General features: G+C 40.6%; 1 protein-coding gene across 1 annotated transcript in view; it reads right to left on the bottom strand.

The window, feature by feature from the left end:
* ipmkb (inositol polyphosphate multikinase b) overlaps positions 1-22,025 on the bottom strand; it is a 51,685-nt gene that overhangs the window by 14,318 nt on the left and 15,342 nt on the right. The window contains exon 3 of the mRNA XM_028795410.2: positions 9,824-9,920. Coding sequence (XP_028651243.1) covers positions 9,824-9,920 — 97 coding nt within the window. The remainder of the gene's footprint in view (positions 1-9,823; positions 9,921-22,025) is intronic.

The following is a 22,025-nucleotide window of genomic DNA, read 5'->3' as shown; positions in this document are numbered from 1 at the left end:
TAGATAGATAGATAGATAGATAGATAGATAGATAGATAGATAGATAGATAGATAGATAGATAGATACTTTATTAATCCCAATGATTGTGTACAAATGGAGGAAATTCAAGACCATTGTTACCCTCCCCAGGAGTGGTCGAAAACAAAGATCACTCCAAGAGCAAGGCGTGTAATAGTCGGCGAGGTCACAAAGGACCCCAGGGTAACTTCTAAGCAACTGAAGGCCTCTCTCACATTGGCTAATGTTCATGTTCATGAGTCCACCATCAGGAGAACACTGAACAATGGTGTGCATAGCAGGGTTGCAAGGAGAAAGCCACTACTCTCCAAAAAAAAACAAAACACTGCTGCTCGTCTGCAGTTTGCTAAAGATCACGTGGACAAACCAGAAGGCTATTGGAAGAATGTTTTGTGGACGGATGAGACAAAAAAATAGAACTTTTTGGTTTAAATGAAAAGCGTTATGTTTGGAGAAAGGAAAACATTGCATTCCAGCATAAGAACCTTATCCCATCTGTGAAACATGGTGGTGGTAGTATCATGGTTTGGGCCTGTTTTGCTGCATCTGGGCCAGGATGACTTGCCTTCATTGATGGAACAATGAATTCTAAATTATATCAGAGAATTCTAAAGGAAAATGTCAGGACATCTGTCCATGAACTGAATCTCAAGACAAGGTGGGTCATGCAGCAAGACAACAACCCTAAGCACACAAGTCGTTCTACCAAAGAATGGTTAAAGAAGCATAAAGTTAATGTTTTGGAATGGCCAAGTCAAAGTCCTGGCCTTAATCCAATCGAAATGTTGTCGAAGGACCTGAAGCGAGCAGTTAATGTTAGGAAACCCACCAACATCCCAGGGTTGAAGCTGTTTTGTACGGAGGAATGGGCTAAAATTCCTCCAAGCCGGTGTGCAGGACTGATCAACAGTTACCGGAAACATTTAGCTGCAATTTATGCTGCCCGGTTGGCTGGGGAGCGGGATGGGTTGGTTTGGGGGTCACACCAGATACTGGAAGCAACGGTTCACATATTTTTGCCACTCACAAAAATGTAATATTCAATCATTTTCCTTAATAAATAAATGACCAAGTATAATATTTTGTGTCATTTGTTTAACTGGTTTCTCTTTATCTACTTTTAGGTCTTGAGTGAAAATCTGATGATGTTTTAGGTCATATTTATGCAGTAATATAGAAAATTCTAAAGGGTTCACAAACTTTCAAGCACAACTGTATATATATTATATATACAGTGCATCTGGAAAGTATTCACAGCGCATCACTTGTTCCACATTTTGTTATGTTACAGCCTTAATCCAAAATGGATTAAATTCATTTTTTTCCTCAGAATTCTACACACAACACCCCATTATGACAACGTGAAAAAAGTTTACTTGAAATGTTTGAAAATTTATTAAAAATAAAAAAAACTGAGAAATCACATGTACATAAGTATTCACAGCCTTTGCTCAATACTTTGTTGATGCACCTTTGGCAGCAATTACAGCCTCAAGTCTTTTTGAATATGATGCCACAAGCTTGGCACACCTATCCTTGGCCAGTTTTGTCCATTCCTCTTTGCAGCACCTCTCAAGCTCCATCAGGTTGGATGGGAAGCATTGGTGCACAGCCATTTTAAGATCTCTCCAGAGATGTTCAATCGGATTCAAGTCTGGGCTCTGGCTGGGCCACTCAAGGACATTCACTGAGTTGTCCTGAAGCCACTCCTTTGATATCTTGGCTGTGTGCTTAGGGTCGTTGTCCTGCTGAAAGATGAACCGTCGCCCCAGTCTGAGGTCAACAGCGCTCTGGAGCAGGTTTTCATCCAGGATGTCTCTGTACATTGCTGCAGTCATCTTTCCCTTTATCCTGACTAGTCTCCCAGTTCCTGCCGCTGAAAAACATCCCCACAGCATGATGCTGCCACCACCATGCTTCACTGTAGGGATGGTATTGGCATGGTAATGAGTGGTGCCTGGTTTCCTCCAAACGTGACGCCTGGCATTCATACCAAAGAGTTCAATCTTTGTCTCATCAGACCAGAGAATTTTCTTTCTCATGGTCTGAGAGTCCTTCAGGTGCCTTTTGGCAAACTCCAGGCGGGCTGCCATGTGCCTTTTACTAAGGAGTGGCTTCCGTCTGGCCACTCTACCATACAGGCCTGATTGGTGGATTGCTGCAGAGATGGTTGTCCTTCTGGAAGGTTCTCCTCTCTCCACAGAGGACCTCTGGAGCTCTGACAGTGTGACTATCGGGTTCTTGGTCACCTACCTGACTAAGGCCCTTCTCCCCCGATCGCTCAGTTTAGATGGCCGGCCAGCTCTAGGAAGAGTCCTGGTGGTTTCGAACTTCTTCCACTTACGGATGATGGAGGCCACTGTGCTCATTGGGACCTTCAAAGCAGCAGAAATTTTTCTGTAACCTTCTCCAGATTTGTGCCTCGATACAATCCTGTTTCAGAGGTCTACAGACAATTCCTTTGACTTCATGCTTGGTTTGTGCTCTGACATGAACTGTCAACTGTGGGACCTTATATAGACAGGTGTGTGCCTTTCCAAATCATGTCCAATCAACTGAATTTACCACAGGTGGACTCCAATTAAGCTGCAGAAACATCTCAAGGATGATCAGGGGAAACAGGATGCACCTGAGCTCAATTTTGAGCTTCATGGCAAAGGCTGTGAATACTTATGTACATGTGCTTTCTCAGTTTTTTTTTATTTTTAATAAATTTGCAAAAATCTCAAGTAAACTTTTTTCACATTGTCATTATGGGGTGTTGTGTGTAGAATTCTGAGGAAAAAAAATGAATTTAATCCATTTTGGAATAAGGCTGTAACATAACAAAATGTGGAAAAAGTGATGCGCTGTGAATACTTTCCGGATGCACTGTATATACACACAAACACACTGCAGAGTATAGCATCAAGTCAATGAAACTTCTGAGATATTGATCTGGTCAGTTAAGTAACAGAGGGGGTTGTTAATCAGTTTCAGCTGCTTTGGTGTTAATGAAATTAACAACAAGTGCACTAGAGATGAGATGAGAAAACCCTCAAAACAGGAATGGTGGAGAGCACTGACATTTTTCCCTCCTCGTTTTTTCTGACTTTTTTCACTAGTTTTGGATTTGGCTACGGTCAGTGTCACTACTGGTAGCATGAGGAGATACCTGGACCCTACAGAAGTTGCACAGGTAGTCCAAATTCTCCATGATGGCACATCAATACGTGCCATTGCCAGAAGGTTTGCTATGTCTCCCAGCACAGTCTCAATGACATGGAGGAAATTCCAGGAGGCAGGCAGTTACTCTAGGAGAGCTGGACAGGGCCATAGAAGGTCCTTAACCCATCAGCAGGACCGTTATCTGTTCCTTTGGGCAAGGAGGAACAAGATGATTACTGTCAGTTCCCTACAAAATGACCTTCAGCAGGCCACTGGTGTGAATGTCTCTGACCAAACAATCAGAAACAGACTTCATGAGGATGGACTGAGGGCCTGACGTCCTCTAGTGGGCCCTGTGCTCACTGCCCAGCACAGTATAGCTTGATTGGCATTTTCCATAGAAATACCAGAATCGGCAGGTCCACCACTAGTGCCCTGTGCTTTTCACAGATGAGAACAGGTTCACCCTTAGCACATGTGACAGATGTGAAAGGGTCTGTTTAAGCCATAGAGAACGTTATGCTGCTTGTAACATCGTTCAGCATAACCGGTTTGGTGGTGGGTCAGTGATGGTCTGATGAGGCATATCCATGGAGGGACACACAGACCTCTACAGGCTAGACAACGGCACCTTGACTGCCATTACATATTGGGATGTAATCCTTGAACCCATTGTCAGACACTATGCTGGTGCAGTGGGTCGTGGGTTTCTTCTGGTGCATGACAATGCTCAGCCTCATGTGGAGGGAGTATGCAGGCAGTTCCTGGAGGATGAAGGAATTGATACCATTGACTGGCCCCTGCGCTCGTCTGACCTAAATCCAATAGAACACCTCTGGGACATTATGTTTCGGTCCATATGACTCCGCCAGGTTGCACCTCAGACTATCCAGGAGATCAGTGATGCCCTGGTCCAGATCTGGGAGGAAACCCCCCCCCCCCCCCCCAGGACACCATCCGTCATCTCATTAGGAGCATGCACCGACATTGTCAGGCATGCATACAAGCAGAGTGGAGCCATACAAACTACTGAGTACAATTTTGAGTTGCTGCAATTAAATTTCGGCAAAATGGACTAGCCTGAGTCTTTGAATTCAGCCCTCTGTAGGTTGATAATTTTTATTTCCATCAAATAATTTGGCATCCTTTCGTTACTAACACATTACCCAGTCCATATCAGTATAGATATCCAGAAGGATTTTTTTTCCCATTGAAATCTGATGTGTTTTCAAAGTGTTCCTTTAATTTTTTTGAGCCATTTTTATATATATATACAGTAATCCCTCCTCGATTGCGGGGGTTGCGTTCCCGAACCCAACGCGAAAGGTGAAAATCCGCGAAGTAGAAACCATATTTTATATGGTTATTTTTATATTGTTATGCTTGGGTCACAGATTTGCACAGAAACACAGGAGGTTGTAGAGAGACAGGAACTTTATTCAAACACTGCAAACAAACATTTGTCTCTTTTTCAAAAGTTTAAACTGTGCTCCATGACAAGACAGAGTTGACAGTTCCGTCTCACAATTAAAAGAATGCAAACATATCTTCCTCTTCAAAGGAGTGCATGTCAGGAGCAGAGAATGTCAGAGAGAGAGAGAGAAAAAAGCAAACAATCAAAAATCAATATGGCTGTTTGGCTTTTAAGTATGCGAAGCACCGCCGGACAAAGCAGCTGCAAGAAAGGGAGCAATGTGAAGGTAGTCTTTCATTATTTTTTAGAGGAGCGTCCGTATCGTCTAGGCCAGTGTGTGAACAGCCCCTCTGCTCACACCCCCTCCGTCAGGAGCAGAGAATGTCAGAGAGAGTGAGAGAGACAGAGAAAAACAAACAATCAAAAATCAATACGTGCCGTTCGAGCTTTTAAGTATGCGAAGCACCGTGCGGGAAGCATGTCACTTGACAAAGCAGCTGCACGGAAGGGAGCAATGTGAAGATAATCTTTCAGCATTTTTAGACGAGTGTCCGTATCGTCTAGGGGTGTGAACAGCCCTCCTGCTCACACCCCATCCGTCAGGAGCAGAAAATGTCAGAGCAAGAGAGAGAGAGAGAGAGAAAAAAGCAAACAATCGAAAATCAATACGTGCTGTTTGATCTTTTAAGTATGTGAAGCACCGTGGGGGAAGCATATCGCTTGACAAAGCAGCCACATGTAAGCCCAGCAAGGAAGGGAGCCATGTGAAGGTAATCTTTCAGCGTTTTTTGAGGAGCAGCCATATCCTCTTGGGGTGCGAACAGCCCCGGTGCTCACAATATATTTGAGGAGTTTTATTTAATACGTACAGTAATCCCTCGCTACTTCGCGGTTCACTTTTCGCGGATTCACGACTTTGCGGATTTTATATGTAAGCATATCTAAATTCATAACGCGGATTTTTTGCTGCTTCGTGGGTTTCTGCGGACAATGGGTCTTTTTACTTGCTTCCTCAGTTGGTTTGCCCAGTTGATTTCATACAAGAGATGCTATTGGCGGATGGCTGAGAAGCTACCCAATCAGAGCACGCAGTTAAGTTCCTGTGTGCTGCTGATTGGCTCAGCGACGGAGTGTTGCATTAACCAGGAAGTCTCATCTCACTCATTCATTCATTATTAACGTGCTAATGCTTCAGGGGCCGTGTCCAAGCACCAACAGAAGATGCAAATGATTGCAGAAAAGGTAAAAGTTTTGGATATGTTGAAAGAAGGGAACAGCTACACCACTGCAGGACATCGATTCTTCTTATTTAAAAAGGAGGAAAGCATATAAGATCTACGGCCGCAGTGTCCTTTAACCAGGGTGCAAAACAAGTTGCAAGTGGACGTGAAAAGGCAGTAGTCTGGATGGAATCTTCTTTAGGAATCTTTGCAACAAGGTCGACGACATCATGACCGCCTACAAGCTGCTACGTGTACTTCGCTATACAGTAAGTGTAAACTTATCTACCGATTTCATATTGCTTAGCAGTTGTCCCTGTTTTTAATAGAGTAAATGGTGGGTTGTAAACAATACAGGGAGGATTTAAAAACGTCCAAATACACGTTAAATAATTAAATAAATATAGTGTCCCTACTTCGCGGAAATTCAGTTATCGCGGTCGGCCTTGGAACCTATCTCCCACGATAAGTGAGGGATTACTGTAATACGCGCTCTGGTTGGGTAGCTTCTCAGCCATCTGCCAATAGAGTCCCTTGTATGAAATCAACTGGGCAAACCAACTGAGGAAGCATGTACCAGAAATTAAAAGACCCATTGTCCGCAGAAATCCTCGAACCAGCAAAAAATCTGCGATATATATTTAAATATGCTTACATATAAAATCCGCGATAGAGTGAAGCCGCGAAAGTCAAAGCGCGATATAGCGAGGCATTACTGTATATATATATATATATATATATATATATATATATATATATATATATATCTCAAAGACAATATATAGCTAAATTAGGTATGGGGGGGTAGATGGGGGGTAATGAGGTTGGGTTAGGAGGGTGTTGGTTGTAAAGTTTTATTTATTATGAGGATGTTCTTCTTCTTAAGTTTGCATATGCTGGGTTTATATCCAAATGTCTGTTAATGGCATTTTCATTTGATAGCCAAGATTCAGCCAGGTCTCTGGCACTTTTAGTACTGGCCTTAATTCTTACTTGTACATTGTCCCAGTTAAATATATGTCCGGTTGAATTTGTGTGTGTATAAATCAGTGATCGCGAGTCCTTCCTTCTGACAGCATTTTGATGCTCCTGTATACTGTACGTGTTGTGATTCTTTTTGACGTTTGTCCTATGTATACCGCTGGGCAAGAACTGCATGGAATGCTATAAACTGCGTTTCATGTCTCTGCTGCCGATTTCTTGTTTTTGGCATTAAAAAGGACAGTGCGCAGATTGTTTGTAGGTCTGTGTGCTATTCTGATGCCTGATTTGGAGAGGATACGTGCTGCACCTTCTGACACTCCGTGATGATAAGGAAGTGTGTGCGAGGTGGGATGGGGGGTCAGATTGGATGCTGGGTGATTGCTGGCGAAGTGTAATATCTTGTCTTAGGTTGGTTACTGGAGTTTCTATTTACTTGCATTTGATTTAGCCTTTAGGCTAACATTTCTCATCTTCTCTACACTTGCTTACTTCAACATTGTTGCTAATATTTAATGTCCATTTCTCAAATCTTAACAAGAAAATAAACAAAATTGTGTTTATTGTGTATTAGTTCTTTGCTTTGCTCCCCTTTTTCTTCAATATACTACATTTACTTCTGTCATACGAACAACTGTGTAATCACTTGTTTAGATGTTTATATATAGTGAAGCTTATGTGCACCTCTGGCCTATGAGTACTTTCTGTACTGTTCTGTTCACTATTATTTTTTTCTGTATATTCTACTTCACCCATACACCACAGTGACCAGAAGGTGAATTTGCCCTGAGGAAAGCAGTCCAATCCTGAAACGCAATAGCAAAGTTTATTGACTGTCGTATCTAAGGACTTAGATATTTAAAAATAATCTCGGTTTTGAATGAATTTATAAAATCCACCATTCTGAGTTCCTTAGAAATACCAGTGTTCTTCTGACTACAAGTTTTTTCTACTTTTTTATATATGTTTATTCTGTCTTTAATGAAAAAGACTTTGCACGTTTTTCCCTTTGTTTTCAATTTCTATGTATTGTACTTTACATTTTTAACTTGTTAAATTACAATTATTTTTCCATGGATTCCTTAAGACCTTTTCTATCTGTTGCTTTATGTACATTGTGAGGAGCTATATTTAGTGATTCACAGTAAGATGTTATACAGGCCAGCAATAATGAGTACAGCCAGCAGAGGGAGCTAAAGAATCCTTTTTTTCCCCCCCTCAGATTTATAGAGGGTCCTTAAGTATCCCTAATACACTGTAATGGAAAACAGGCATTCATAAAATGGATGGAAGACTGAACAAAATTTTATATATATATATATATATATATATATATATATACACACACACACACACACACACACACAGAGTTATGTTTCTACGTTTATATGCCTTTGTAGAATTTGTAAAATGTGTACCACACTTTAAAGGAAAGATGACTGATTAAGCAAAACACATTTTATTTACTTTTAATGGAATCCAAATTAAACTATAAGAGATCACATAACAGCACAACCATTAAACAAAACATAGTAACGAGGAAAATAATGAGATGGTCCCGGTTCAAATTTTTGCATACCCATAGTTCTGAATACTGTGTAGTTTAGGATCAGTGATGGCATGCAGTCTTTTGTGATAGTTGTGAATGAAGTTCTTCATTTTCTCAGATGGTAGAGCTGCCCATTGTTCTTGGCAAAAAGCCTCCAGGTTCTGTAAATTCTTGATCTGTCTTGCATGAACTGCAAGTTTGAGATCTCTCCAAAGTGGCCCAATGATACGGAGGTCAGGCAATTGTGATGGCCACTCCAGGAGTTTCACTTTTTTTCTGGTATAGCCACTGAAGTGTCAATTTGCCCTAGTGTTTTTGATCATTGCCATGTTGGAAGTGCGTCCCATGTACAGCTTCCAGACTGATGAATGCAAGTTGTTCTCTAATATTTTCCAGTAACATGCTGCATTCATCTTGCCATCAATTTTCACTAGGTTACCTGTATAGCTGTAGCTCACACGCCCCAGGGACATCAGAGATCTACCTCCATACTTTTTATGGTGGGCCTCCCCAAACATAGCATTTATGGTTGTGACCATAAAGTTCAATTTTGGTCTCATCACTCCAAAGGACTTTGTTCCAGAAGTTTGGAGGCTAGATGCTGTTTGGCATATTGTAAGTGGGCTGTTCTGTGGTATTGGCACAGTAAAGGCCTTATACCTGCAACTTAACCGTGTGGGCCACTTTTGTTCAAGTACCTCCTTATTGTGCATCTTGAAACTACACCACCACTTGTTTGCAGAGATGCCTGAATTTCATCTTAAGTGGCTTTTAGGTTTTTCTTGGCATCTTGACAAATGATCCTGGTAGTTCTGGCTGAAATCTTGGTTGGTCTACACTTTTTTAATCAGAGTCTGCACACTACTGACAGGCATTTTCAGATCTCTAGATTTTTTTATATCCTTTTCCTGATTTATACAATTCAACAACCTTTTCTCATAGACAGTTCTTTTGCTTTCCCCATGGCTCGGTATCCAGAAAAGTCAGTGCAGCTCTGCATGAATTTAAATTGAATATTTATACACAGACACTGATGACAATCAAAGAAGTTACAAGTGTGGATACTCTCCCTTAATTTGAACCTTTGTGTGCCAACCTGGGTGTACATTATGAGCCCCAACATTCAAGGGTATGTAAGTTTTTGATCAGGTCCATTTGGATGATTTCAGCTATCATTATGATTTAAAAAGGGCATGCAAAATTATGTGATAATAAATTGCTTCACCTGAGCACACTCCCTAATTAAAAGGAAAGCTTTCTGTATGATTACTTATATTTTACAAATAATGGCCAATATTTCACAAATTCTGCCAGGGTATGTAAACTTATGAGCACAACTATATATGATCGAGAAACTTTTTCTTGAAACTGTATTAAAAATGTATAATAATTACAGCATAAGATATATATTATTTATAAACTATTCACTTCTTAAAGTTCACAGAAAGACTGCAAGAAGTCAGTGCATAGAACAGAAAAAAAATCTAGCGTACCATTTGATGCATCTGGAGGAGTCCAAGTACCATAATACTTTGGCAAATGCAGCTGGAGGTCCAACAAGACAGGATCACTGCAATCTTTAGCATGTACCTAAAAAAATGTACAAAACAGTACAGCTTATGGTTTAATTTGCTAAGAACAATCAGGAAGCAAAAAATCTGGTGTTCAGTTTAAATTTTGATTAGGGGCAGTAAATGGATGGATTACTTTTTTTTTTATATTTAAACATTTCATAAGAATCCATACTGTGTGGCAACACACAGAAATATCATTGCAGCAAAAAAAAAAAAAAAAAATTTTCAGAGCACACAAATTTTAAAGTTCAAGATGGTGCAATTTGCTTCATCCAGTTCAGGGTCGGTGTGCAAAAACAATTCCAGACTAACAGGACAGAAATAAGCAACAAACCCTAGATGAAGTGCTAGCCCATTAAACAGCCAGACCCACAAAAATATACTTCTTATGATTTTTGTGGAAAACGAAAATTAAACTGTAGCTCTCGCCAATCTCAAAAAGCTACACTGGAGAAATACAACATTAGTTTCATTTTGACAATTTCCAAACCACCAAATGTCTTACAATTTGTCAGGTACATCTCTTCATAAGACATATACAGTACCAAATCAAAAAAAATGAGGAAAACTCAGTTCTTCAGAATAAAGCGAAAGTTATAATGCATCTTAAGTATACATATGTGATGAAAACAATCATATTTGACATTCCATTGAAGTCTTTCATTTCACTATGAAAAATTTATATTCTCCATCAAATGGCAGTTTAGGTCAGGGTTTACTTTAGTGTACAAGCTGACTTCTACACTAATCATCTTTTTAGTTTTACAGACTATCAGTAAATTAACATGTTAACTTTTTATTTTATACCACTAGCGACTTGGCGTGCGCTACGCTGCGCGTTGGATGACCACAGTTGAAGGACTCCCTGTTTAAATGCGCCTGGCAGTTGTGAACTGGGTCCTTCATCGGACCGCATTTGATTTTTGCATGGGAAACAAAATTTCAAAACAAAACCCATGATTCACGAAGTGTGGGACGCAGACTAATCAGAATCGTATACATTGTGTAAATGGTTGTAAGGAAGAGGAGCGGAGACGCATCGTTGTGGTAATGTCTGTGAGTGGTGAGTGTCAGTTTGTTACGAGCGAGAACGGTGAGAGCGTTCACTTGGAGTTTCTTGGGAGACCGTACGCTTCTGTATATTACGGTTGTTTTGCAATCGTAAGGACCTGTCGTCGGGTGTCTCATTGGCACGCTTTTGCCTCTTTCTTTCGCGATCACGGCGTAATGTGTCCTCTCTCTCTGTAGGAGTTTGTCTATTACAGTTGTTTTGCAATCGTAAGGACCTCTTGTCGGGTGTCTCATTGGCACGCTTTTGCCTCTTTCTTTCACGATCACGGCGTAATCTGTCTTCTCTCTCTGTAGGGGTTTCAGTTGCCTTTCATTGTGCGGCAGAGATGCGTCGTTGAGCTAATCTGTGTGAATGCTGAGTGTCCGTTTCTTGCGAGCGACTGGCACGCCTTTGCCTCTTTGCTTCGTGATCACGCTGTAATGTGTCCTCTCTCGCAGGAGCAGGTTCAGTTGCCTTTCGTTTCGGCATTGTTCGATAAGGTCTCCTCCGTACAAGTGCACATGGGTAGCTGAAGACGGTAAGGCATAGTGGGCTGGAAGGGAGAAAATAGAAAGTCGCGGCTTGAAACACCTATCCGACTCAGACGCGGGGCTCGAAATACTCAAGTGCACATGTAGCAAAGTGTAAATGTTATTTATAATTTTTTTTTTTTGTTATGAACTTCCCCAAAAGAGTTGATCCCTGTAAATAGTTAATAGTATATCAACAATATAATCTGTTGTAGTGCGGGCGTTAATTAGCATCACACCTCTATACGGGGCGGCTATACAGTCAAAAGGAACCAGGACCCGGACCCGGACACGGCGCTGGGCTTTTATTATATAGATTGGCCCTAAAAGTATAAGAAAATTTGTCAAGTGCAGTGACTCACTGAATAATTCAATCTGTCAATCTGAAAAATACAATAAATGAAATATATACATTTCATATAAATATAAATATAAAATAAATAGAAATTCAATAATAAAGTCAATGGCCTTCTACACTTCCACTACATTAATAGGGGATCTGGCCCAATCAAGTTTGAAGCCAGTTTAAATCTTTTAAGTTACATATCAGTCTATCAAAACTTCAGCAAACTGGGAATATTTTAAATTAAAATGTAATTCTATGTTAGAAACAGATCAATCTTTCCTAACTTTTGGTACTCATACAGCACATTGCCGCACCCACCACATGACAAACCAGCTCAGGATCCCAGATTAGGACCCGAGTACAGCCATGCAACAGGTGACACTAAACATTTTTTAATTACAGCATTCTAAAATCTTTTGCGATTACAATACATCACCTTGAATAAACAAGACTAGAAAAAAAAAGTACCAGCAGTTATAATATAGTACTTATATAATGTAAACCAATAAAATCATTTGAAGTCCAACATACATTAATAAACTGTTGGATGTTACTTTTTGCATACACTTATTTAGCTTCAAAGTTCACAGTAAATAACTTTAATTTTACACTAATCTGAGTAAATGCCAAGCGCACTGGAGTGTGGCTGTTAAGATCACTGCTTGCTGCTTCAATAAATTTTAAATAACTATTAACAGTTTCACCTATTTCCAGTTCATGGGCAGAACAATACTTGAAACTTAATGCTATTATTGTGTTGTGAAAATAAAAAAGATATTTTTGCCAAAATAAATAACTGTAATAGTTGCACCAGCTGTATTTCATCATGCTGGTGTAACTATTATGTGTTTAAAATAAATTGTGCTATATATCTATGATTTGAAGCTTATCAATTTAAACTAATTTACATCATTGAGGGTACACGTGGTAATACAGACCATTATTCAACCTTCTTTTTCTATGCACAGATTTACCTACATTGCTCTTATTGTACTTTAACTCGTTTCATCCTGGCATGTCACATAAACTGATAGAAATTAAATATATGTATATATAAACTAATCCTCATTCAACGTATTTTTAAATCCATTTAGTTTATTATATTTTCCTGTTATAAATTAGCATGAAGCCAAAGTTTGATTGTATTAGCCATCTATACAGCACAACAAAGCTAAAAACAGTACTGTTCATGATCCAAATGTATCATCTACCAACCTAAGCAGAATGTTAAAAAATAAAAAAGTAAACAGCTCTCATTTTGCTAGATAAGTTGATATAGTTTGAGAAATAAAAAATCAATTCCCTCTTTGCTAAAATTAGTTTCACTTACACTTCTAAAGTTGTTGATGTTAATGATCAGTGGAATTATAAATTGAAATGTGCACAGGTAGACTTGAATTCATGCATTGGATCAAATAATTCTTCAGCTGGTTCTTGAGGTTTGTTTGCAATATACTTTGCACGTGGCATACTGTATATCCTGCATATTAAACACATTTATCCAGATTAAGAGTGTACTAGTAACTCGACCTGGTGAATAAGATATGCAAACACTCCACTAACACAACAAACAGAAAGGCAGCAAATATGCAAAAGGCATACAGTTTTCAGTTTAAGTTCAGCTAATTCTGCCTGCCAACCCTCAAATGACTAATTTAATTTTATGCATATAGCTTGGTGCTGGTCAGATTATCTAACATAAAAATCAATGAAAATCTAATCTTGTCTATTGTAACTTATATCAGTTTCAAACTACTTGTCTAAAAAGTTAAGCTTACTCATTGTTTCCACTTGTTTCAGGAGACAACTCATTCATAATACTTCTTCTTTTTTCTTGATTAATTAGCCCTAAACACTTTCTTGAAATCTCACCATTGTCTTCTATTTTTAATTCAAATCAAGTTACGTTTGTCTCATTCTTAAAGATATAATTTTTTTTTCCTTTTTTTTAACAAGGACATATTTTTTCCAAAAGAAGAGTGGACCATCTAGTCCATCAGGCTTATCTGGTTAAAACCAAACTATCCAATTATCTCTTCATCATTCTCTGTCATTTTAAAGAAAAAAAAACAGCCTCAACAATGTGTCTAGGCAGTCTGATAAAGATCACCTCAGTACAAGAACAACATTCCTTTTTGTCATAAATATTAGTTACCATTAGTTACCATTGAACTGTTCTTTCTCTTGACCCATTTGGGAGTTACAAGCTCCTGGTTAAATCATTAAAGAAATATACAGCAGTTCGGATTACCCACCCTTTTTGGAGTCCCTGGAGGGGGTGCTAGAGGGCATACCTTCTGGGGACTCCCTCGTTCTGCTGGGAGACTTCAATGCTCACGTGGGCAATGACAGTGAGACCTGGAAGGGCGTGATTGGGAGGAATGGCCCCCCCGATCTGAACCCGAGTGGTGTTTTGTTATTGGACTTCTGTGCTCGTCACGGATTGTCCATAACGAACACCATGTTCAAGCATAGGGGTGTTCACATGTGCACTTGGCACCAGGACACCCTAGGCCTCAGTTCGATGATCGACTTTGTGGTCGTGTCGTCGGACCTGCGGCCACATGTCTTGGACACTCGGGTGAAGAGAGGGGCGGAGCTGTCAACTGATCACCACCTGGTGGTGAGTTGGCTTCGATGGTGGGGGAGGATGCCGGTCAGGCGTGGTAGGCCCAAACGTGTTGTGAGGGTCTGCTGGGAACGTCTGGCAGAGCCCCCTGTCAGAAGTAACTTCAACTCCCACCTCCGGCAGAACTTCGACCATGTCCCGAGGGAGGTGGGGGACATTGAGTCCGAATGGGCCATGTTCCGTGCCTCTATTGTTGAGGCAGCTGACCGGAGCTGTGGCCGTAAGGTGGTCGGTGCCTGTCGTGGTGGCAATCCCCGAACCCGTTGGTGGACACCGGCGGTGAAGGATGCCGTCAAGCTGAAGAAGGAGTCCTACCGGTCCCTTTTGTCCTGTGGGACTCTGGAGGCAGCTGATAGGTACCGGCAGGCCAAGCGGAATGTGGCTTTGGTGGTTGCTGAGGCAAAAACTCGGGCATGGGAGGAGTTTGGGGAGGCCATGGAGAACGACTTTCGGACGGCTTCGAGGAGATTCTGGTCCACCATCCGGCGTCTCAGGAAGAGGAAACAGTGCAGTGTCAACACTGTATATGGTGGGGATGGTGCGCTGCTGACCTCGACTCGGGACGTTGTGGGTCGGTGGGGGGAGTACTTCGAAGACCTCCTCAATCCCATTAACATGCCTTCCAATGAGGAAGCAGAGCCTGGGGACTCAGAGGTGGGCTCCCCCATCTCTGGGACTGAGGTCACCGAGGTGGTCAAAAAACTCCTTGGTGGCAGGGCCCCGGGGGTGGATGAGATACGCCCGGAGTTCCTCAAGGCTCTGGATGTTGTAGGGCTGTCTTGGTTGACACGCCTCTGCAACATCGCATGGACATCAGGGACAGTGCCTCTGGATTGGCAGACCGGGGTGGTGGTCCCCCTCTTTAAGAAGGGGGATCGGAGGGTGTGTTCCAACTACAGAGGGATCACACTCCTCAGCCTCCCTGGAAAAGTCTATTCAGGGGTCCTGGAGAGGAGGGTCCGTCGGATAGTCGAACCTCGAATTCAGGAGGAACAGTGTGGTTTTCGTCCTGGTCGCGGAACAGTGGACCAGCTCTATACCCTTAGCAGGGTCCTGGAGGGTGCATGGGAGTTTGCCCAACCAGTCTACATATGTTTTGTGGACTTGGAAAAGGCATTCGACCGTGTCCCTCGGGGAATCCAGTGGAGGGTACTCCAAGAGTATGGGGTACCGGCCCCCCTGATAAGGGCTGTTCGGTCCCTGTACGATCGGTGCCAGAGCTTGGTCCGCATTGCCGGCAGTAGGTCGAACCCGTTTCCAGTGAGAGTTGGACTACGCCAGGGCTGCCCTTTGTCACCGATTCTGTTCATAACTTTTATGGACAGAATTTCTAGGCGCAGCCAGGGCGTTGAGGGGGTCCGGTTTGGTGGGCTCAGGATTGGGTCACTGCTTTTTGCAGATGATGTTGTCCTGTTTGCTTCATCAGGCCGTGATCTTCAGCTCTCTCTGGATCGGTTCGCAGCCGAGTGTGAAGCGGCTGGGATTAGAATCAGCACCTCCAAATCCGAGACCATGGTCCTCAGCCGGAAAAGGGTGGAGTGCCCTCTCAGGGTTGGTAGCGAGATCCTGCCCCAAGTGGAGGAGTTCAAGTATCTCGGGGTCTTGTTCACGAGTGAGGGAAGAATGGAGCGCGAGATCGACAGGCAGATCGGTGAGGCATCCGCAGTAATGCGGGCGCTGCATCGGTCTGTCGTGGTAAAAAAGGAGCTGAGCCGCAAGGCAAAGCTCTCAATTTACCAGTCGATCTATGTTCCTACCCTCACCTATGGTCATGAGCTATGGGTAGTGACCGAAAGAACGAGATCGTGAATACAAGCGGCTGAAATGAGTTTCCTCCGCAGGGTGTCTGGGCTTTCCCTTAAAGATAGGGTGAGAAGCTCAGTCATCCGGGAGGGGCTCAGAGTAGAGCCGCTGCTCCTCCGCATCGAGAGGAGTCAGATGAGGTGGCTCGTGCATCTGATCAGGATGCCTCCTGGACGCCTCCCTGGTGAGGTGTTCCGGGCACGTCCAACCCGGGAGGAGGCCCCGGGGAAGACCCAGGACACGCTGGAGGGACTATGTCTCGCGACTGGCCTGGGAACGCCTTGGGATTCTCCCGGAAGAGCTAGAAGAAGTGGCCGGGGAGAGGGAAGTCTGGGCATCTCTGCTCAAGCTGCTGCCCCCGCGACCCGACCTCGGATAAGCGGGAGACAATGGATGGATGGATGAAAAAAAAAATACAATAAATTAAGTGTTTACTTTATACAATGCCATTAACAGTATGCCAAATTGCAAAGTAAGTATGGAGCAAAGAAAACTACAGTATAGCATCAATTGTAAAACATCAAAATAATTAAACACAATTACATAACTGTAAAATACACCAATGCAGCATAATCAGACACCAGGATGTTCTTGGGAGGTTACTGACAAACTTTAGCTCAAGTGTGAGAAGGAATGCTGCACGGTTTTTAACAGATACAGTTACAAATTAAGGCAACTGTCCACCAAAACAAACACTAGGAAATGTATCAGTTGTACTTTGTTTTCTAATAGTGAAAGGTAAAGTATTTTTAGAAGAATGACATACAATGACTAAAATTACAAAATATGGTAACAGGAGCTGTAATTTGATTGTTAAAGTCATGATCATTTATGTCTACATTAAGATGATAATGGCTAAACTGACCACAGTTACTTCTGTAAAAATATTTAAGCAATGAATGCTTAAAAGTGTAACAAAAACATTCGGAACATGCTGATGAACTGCACAATTTCTTAGGGACAGACTACTTAATGGCAAAAGGACACTGGGATTTCCATGAAGATATCTGTGTTTCCAACTGTATCACACATTTAAATACTTAAGTAAGTAGAATTACAGTTAAGACCTCTTAGAGATCAGCCTGTATCTGTGTGTATAAGAAAAGAAATGTGGAGAAAACAGTGGCTTAATAATACCATTTACTTAGGCAATATATTTCTCATTTAATGTTGGGATAGGTTTTGTTATATTTTTTATAGACAAAACTTAGACTAATATGACAAAGACTTCATCCCACCCACAGAAGAGCCTTTAGTGTGGTGGAGATGTCACAAAATATGTGCAAGAACATGGCACACATAGATAAAGTCTACAGTTAGGTCCATAAATATTTGGACAGAGACAACTTTTTTATAATTTTGGTTCTGTACATTACCACAATGAATTTTAAATGAAACAACTCAGATGCGGTTGAAGTGCAGACTTTCAGCTTTAATTCAGTGGGGTGAACAAAACGATTGCATAAAAATGTGAGGCAACTAAAGCATTTTTTTAACACAATCCCTTCATTTCAGGGGCTCAAAAGTAATTGGACAAATTAAATAAGTGGAAATAAAATGTTCATTTCTAATACTTGGTTGAAAACCCTTTGCTGGCAATGACAGCCTGAAGTCTTGAACTCATGGACATCACCAGATGCTGGGTTTCCTTCTTTTTAATGCTCTGCCAGGCCTTTACTGCAGCGGCTTTCAGTTGCTGTTTGTTTGTGGGCCTTTCTGTCTGAAGTTTAGTCTTCAGCGAGTGAAATGCATGCTCAATTGGGTTAAAATCAGGTGACTGACTTGGCCATTCAAGAATTTCCCACTTCTTTGTTTTAATAAACTCCTGGGTTGCTTTGGCTGTATGTTTTGGGTCATTGTCCATCTGTATCATTAAACGCTGCCCAATCAATTTGACTGCATTTAGCTGGATTTGAGCAGACAGTATGTCTCTGAACACCTCAGAATTTATTCGGCTGCTTCTGTCCTGTGTCACATCATCAGTAAACACTAGTGTCCCAGTGCCACTGGCAGCCATGCACACCCAAGCCATCACATTGCCTCCACCGTGTTTTACAGATGATGTGGTATGCTTTGGATAATGAGCTGTTCCACGCCTTCTCCATACTTTTTTCTTGCCATCATTCTGGTAGAGGTTGATCTTGGTTTCATCTGTCCAAAGAATGTTTTTCCAGAACTGTGCTGGCTTTTTTAGATGTTCTTTAGCAAAGTCCAATCTAGCCTTTCTATTCTTGAGGCTTATGAGTGGCTTGCACCTTGCAGTGCACCCTCTGTATTTATTTTAATGCAGTCTTCTCTTTATGGTAGACTTGGATGTCGATACGCCTATCCCCTGGAGAGTGTTGTTCACTTGGTTGGCTGTTGTGAAGGGGTTTCTCTTCACCATGGAAATGATTCTGCGATCATCCACCACTGTTGTCTTCTGTGGACGTCCAGGTTTTTTTGCGTTGCTGAGTTCACCAGTGCTTGCTTTCTTTCTCAGGATGTACCAAAATGTAGATTTTGCCACTCGTAATATTGTAGCAATTTCTCGGATGGGTTTTTTCTGTTTTTGCAGCTTAAGGATGGCTTCTTTCACCTGCATGGAGAGCTCCTTTGACCGCATGTTGTCTGTTCACAGCAAAATCTTCCACATGCAAGTACCACACCTCAAATCAACTCCAGGCCTTTTATCTGCTTAATTGATAATGACATAACGACAGACTTACCCACACCTGCCCATGAAATAGCTTTTGAGTCACTTGTCCAATTACTTTTGAGCCCCTGAAATGAAGGGATTGTGTTAAAAAAATGCTTTTGTTGCATCACATTTTCATGCAATCGTTGTGTTCACCCCACTGAATTAAAGCTGAAAGTCTGCACTTCAACTGCATCTGTGTTGTTTCATTTAAAATTCATTGTGGTAATGTACAGAACCAAAATTAGAAAAAAGTTGTCTCTGTCCAAATATTTATGGACCTAACTGTATGTGTCTGTTTAGGAGAGGTAACTATTAGCCATAAGACAAGTTAAACACGACCTTCACAATGGAAACACTCTTACATTTTTTAAGATATAAAAAAGTTGTCAAATAAAATTAAATAATATAATAAAGACACAGCATAATCACTCAAACCATTCCTCTTGACTTTAAAATATGAAGGGATCCCCATCACCATAATCTCCCTTAAAGATGATTTGGTCTCCATGTGATTTATGAAAGCAATGGTCATTTGCATTGAAACTGAGATATATCCAACTGATTAATCATTGCCCCTCTTATCAGCTATCTACAACAGTATTTAGCATAAAGACATGTAAAGTGTTGTTGAAAATAAGTTAAGGGACGTTATGCTCAGACTATATAATGCACTAGTGAAACTGTATCCGTGTACAGTGTTGGTCACCACACTACAAGGAAGACATTGCAGCACTTGAAGCTGTGTAGAGGAACGCAAACAAGTGCATCCCAGGACTTAACATCAAATCGTACTCGGACAGATTCAGAGAATTAAACCTGTTTAGTCTTGAGCAGAGAAGACAATATGGGGTGTTCAAAACCCTTGAAAGGCATTGATAAAGTAGATCCAGCAGAATTTTTTCAATGAATCATGTACCCGAGGACACCAATAGAAATTAAGTGAAAGAGCATTCACAACTGAAGCCAGAAAGCACTTAGGCAAAACGTTGTGATAATCTGGAACAAATTACAGAGCCATGTAGATACCTTGATAACCTTTAAGAAATATCTATATCAGATCTTGGGACAGCTTAACTATTAGGTAAACAAATGTCCTTGATGGACTGAATAATTTCCTTTTGCTGACAGATTTCTTATGTTTTTATGTATGCCTATTTAATATCTGTTAAAATGTGTAGGCTTCATATTCCAACATGAACTGTCACTACAATGCTAATTTGCTTTCAACATGCAGTAATCAAAGTATGCAAACGAAAATATTTTTCATTCTAAATTTGCCATAGACTGAGCTTGTCATCATTTTTAAAGATCTGGCATTACCAACCTATAATTTAATTTTTCTAATATGAATAAACAGTGAATAACATGTACAGGGTGGTACAGAGACACTGATAGTTAGTTCTGCTACCTTAGAAATCTTGGGAGACTGGTTACTGGATCCAGTCAACCTCTACATGGACTCTAGGTATGTGTTTGTGCATTTAAAAGAATCTGAATCCCTTCCTAAGTGGATTTCTGCTTTGCTCAGATGCACCAAGATAAGCACTCCATGAGCCTGTTTCGGACTATGTGCATTAAGAAAATAAACTAATGAAAGAAAGCAATTCTAAAGCATCCATCCATCCATCTCTGGACCCACATAATCCAGTTCAGGATTGCCGGTTGCTGGGGCTATAGCCCATCACCTGAGCACAGTATGCAAGGCAGGTAGTTAAAAACTAAACTGACAATGGCTTTTAAAATAAATGCTTTTTTGACTGGTTTTCAGTTCAAGTACAAGGAAAAGCAACACTGAACATTACAAAAAAAAAAAGTGCACGTTGAATTTAAACACCTACATCCGCAGCTCCTCCCTGTACACTCACTTTTTTATGTTACTTACTTGGGTCAAACCATATCTTAAAGTGAATTAACTCCAAGCTGGGTCAGTTGTTTTACACAGTTGCAATCAAGGTGTGTTAGTGATTGGTTTGCTAGTGTAAATGCTTTAGTTTATTTACAAATGAACATGAAGACAAAATCTAATGAAAATGAGGCATAATTTATTAGCCTATTAAGCACAGACCATTGATCCAATTAAACATTACAACTTTAAATGGTGTAAAGTTGTACATCAGATTTTTACACATTCCACAGAATTAAAATACTATACTTAAATGGAGATATTTGCTTGCATACAACTATAAAAACACCCATTGCTGATTTAAAGCTCAGGATTTATAAGATAAATCTTTTTGTGTGCTAATGACCATTATGTAAACCTGCAATTTCATTTTACGAGCATGTAAAACATTCACTGGCAACATGGTTTATATTTGTATAAGAGAACGCAAAATGAGTACAATGAATGAACAACTATGAACACATCTGGCAAGAAATGTTGCCCTGAGCATGGAATACATTTACAGTATAAACAGTTTCAAATACACTTAGAGAGAGAATGACTAATCTTACTCTGAGCTATTAAGTGCCAGAAAAAGCACTAAAATGGTCCGGCATAAACAACGAATGTTGGTGTTGGCCACAGATATACACTAGCACCTTAAAAAAAATCTCTACCCTCATTTCAACGGCATAGATTTGAGTAATGTTACACAAAAAATTATTTTTTAATGCTGAAATGAATATGGAAGGTTATTACATAGTACCAACAAGTATGGATGAATGTTTATAATAAATCTGCTAATTTCAAATCCTTTCATACCATATTAAAAGTGAGTACCAAATAGTGGTTAACGTGGACTAAAATAGGGATGAGATTTACTGAAGTGCTTAATTGTTGCTTGTGCATTTTAGCATAGTAGATTAAAATACCCCTGTTTAACTTTATTTAACTTTTTATAATACATTAGCTGAAAATAACGTTTTGACTGATATTGTGCTTAGACATACTTTTATTATTCATTTTAAATTATAAACTGAATTGTTGATTATTGGGATGCTTTTAAGAATTGTATATATTAGCTTATTTCCTTTAAGGAATAGCAATGTGTGCCTGTAAAAAATAGATTAACTGCAATAAACTGAAATAATCTAATCTTCCCAGAAATAATGCATAAAATCATTACTCTATACACATGTC

Source organism: Erpetoichthys calabaricus, chromosome 2 (assembly GCF_900747795.2).
Source record: "Erpetoichthys calabaricus chromosome 2, fErpCal1.3, whole genome shotgun sequence".
Lineage (NCBI taxonomy): Eukaryota > Metazoa > Chordata > Cladistia > Polypteriformes > Polypteridae > Erpetoichthys > Erpetoichthys calabaricus.
The sequence above is the reverse complement of the archived record's forward strand: the minus strand, read 5'-3'. Positions and strand labels throughout refer to the sequence as shown.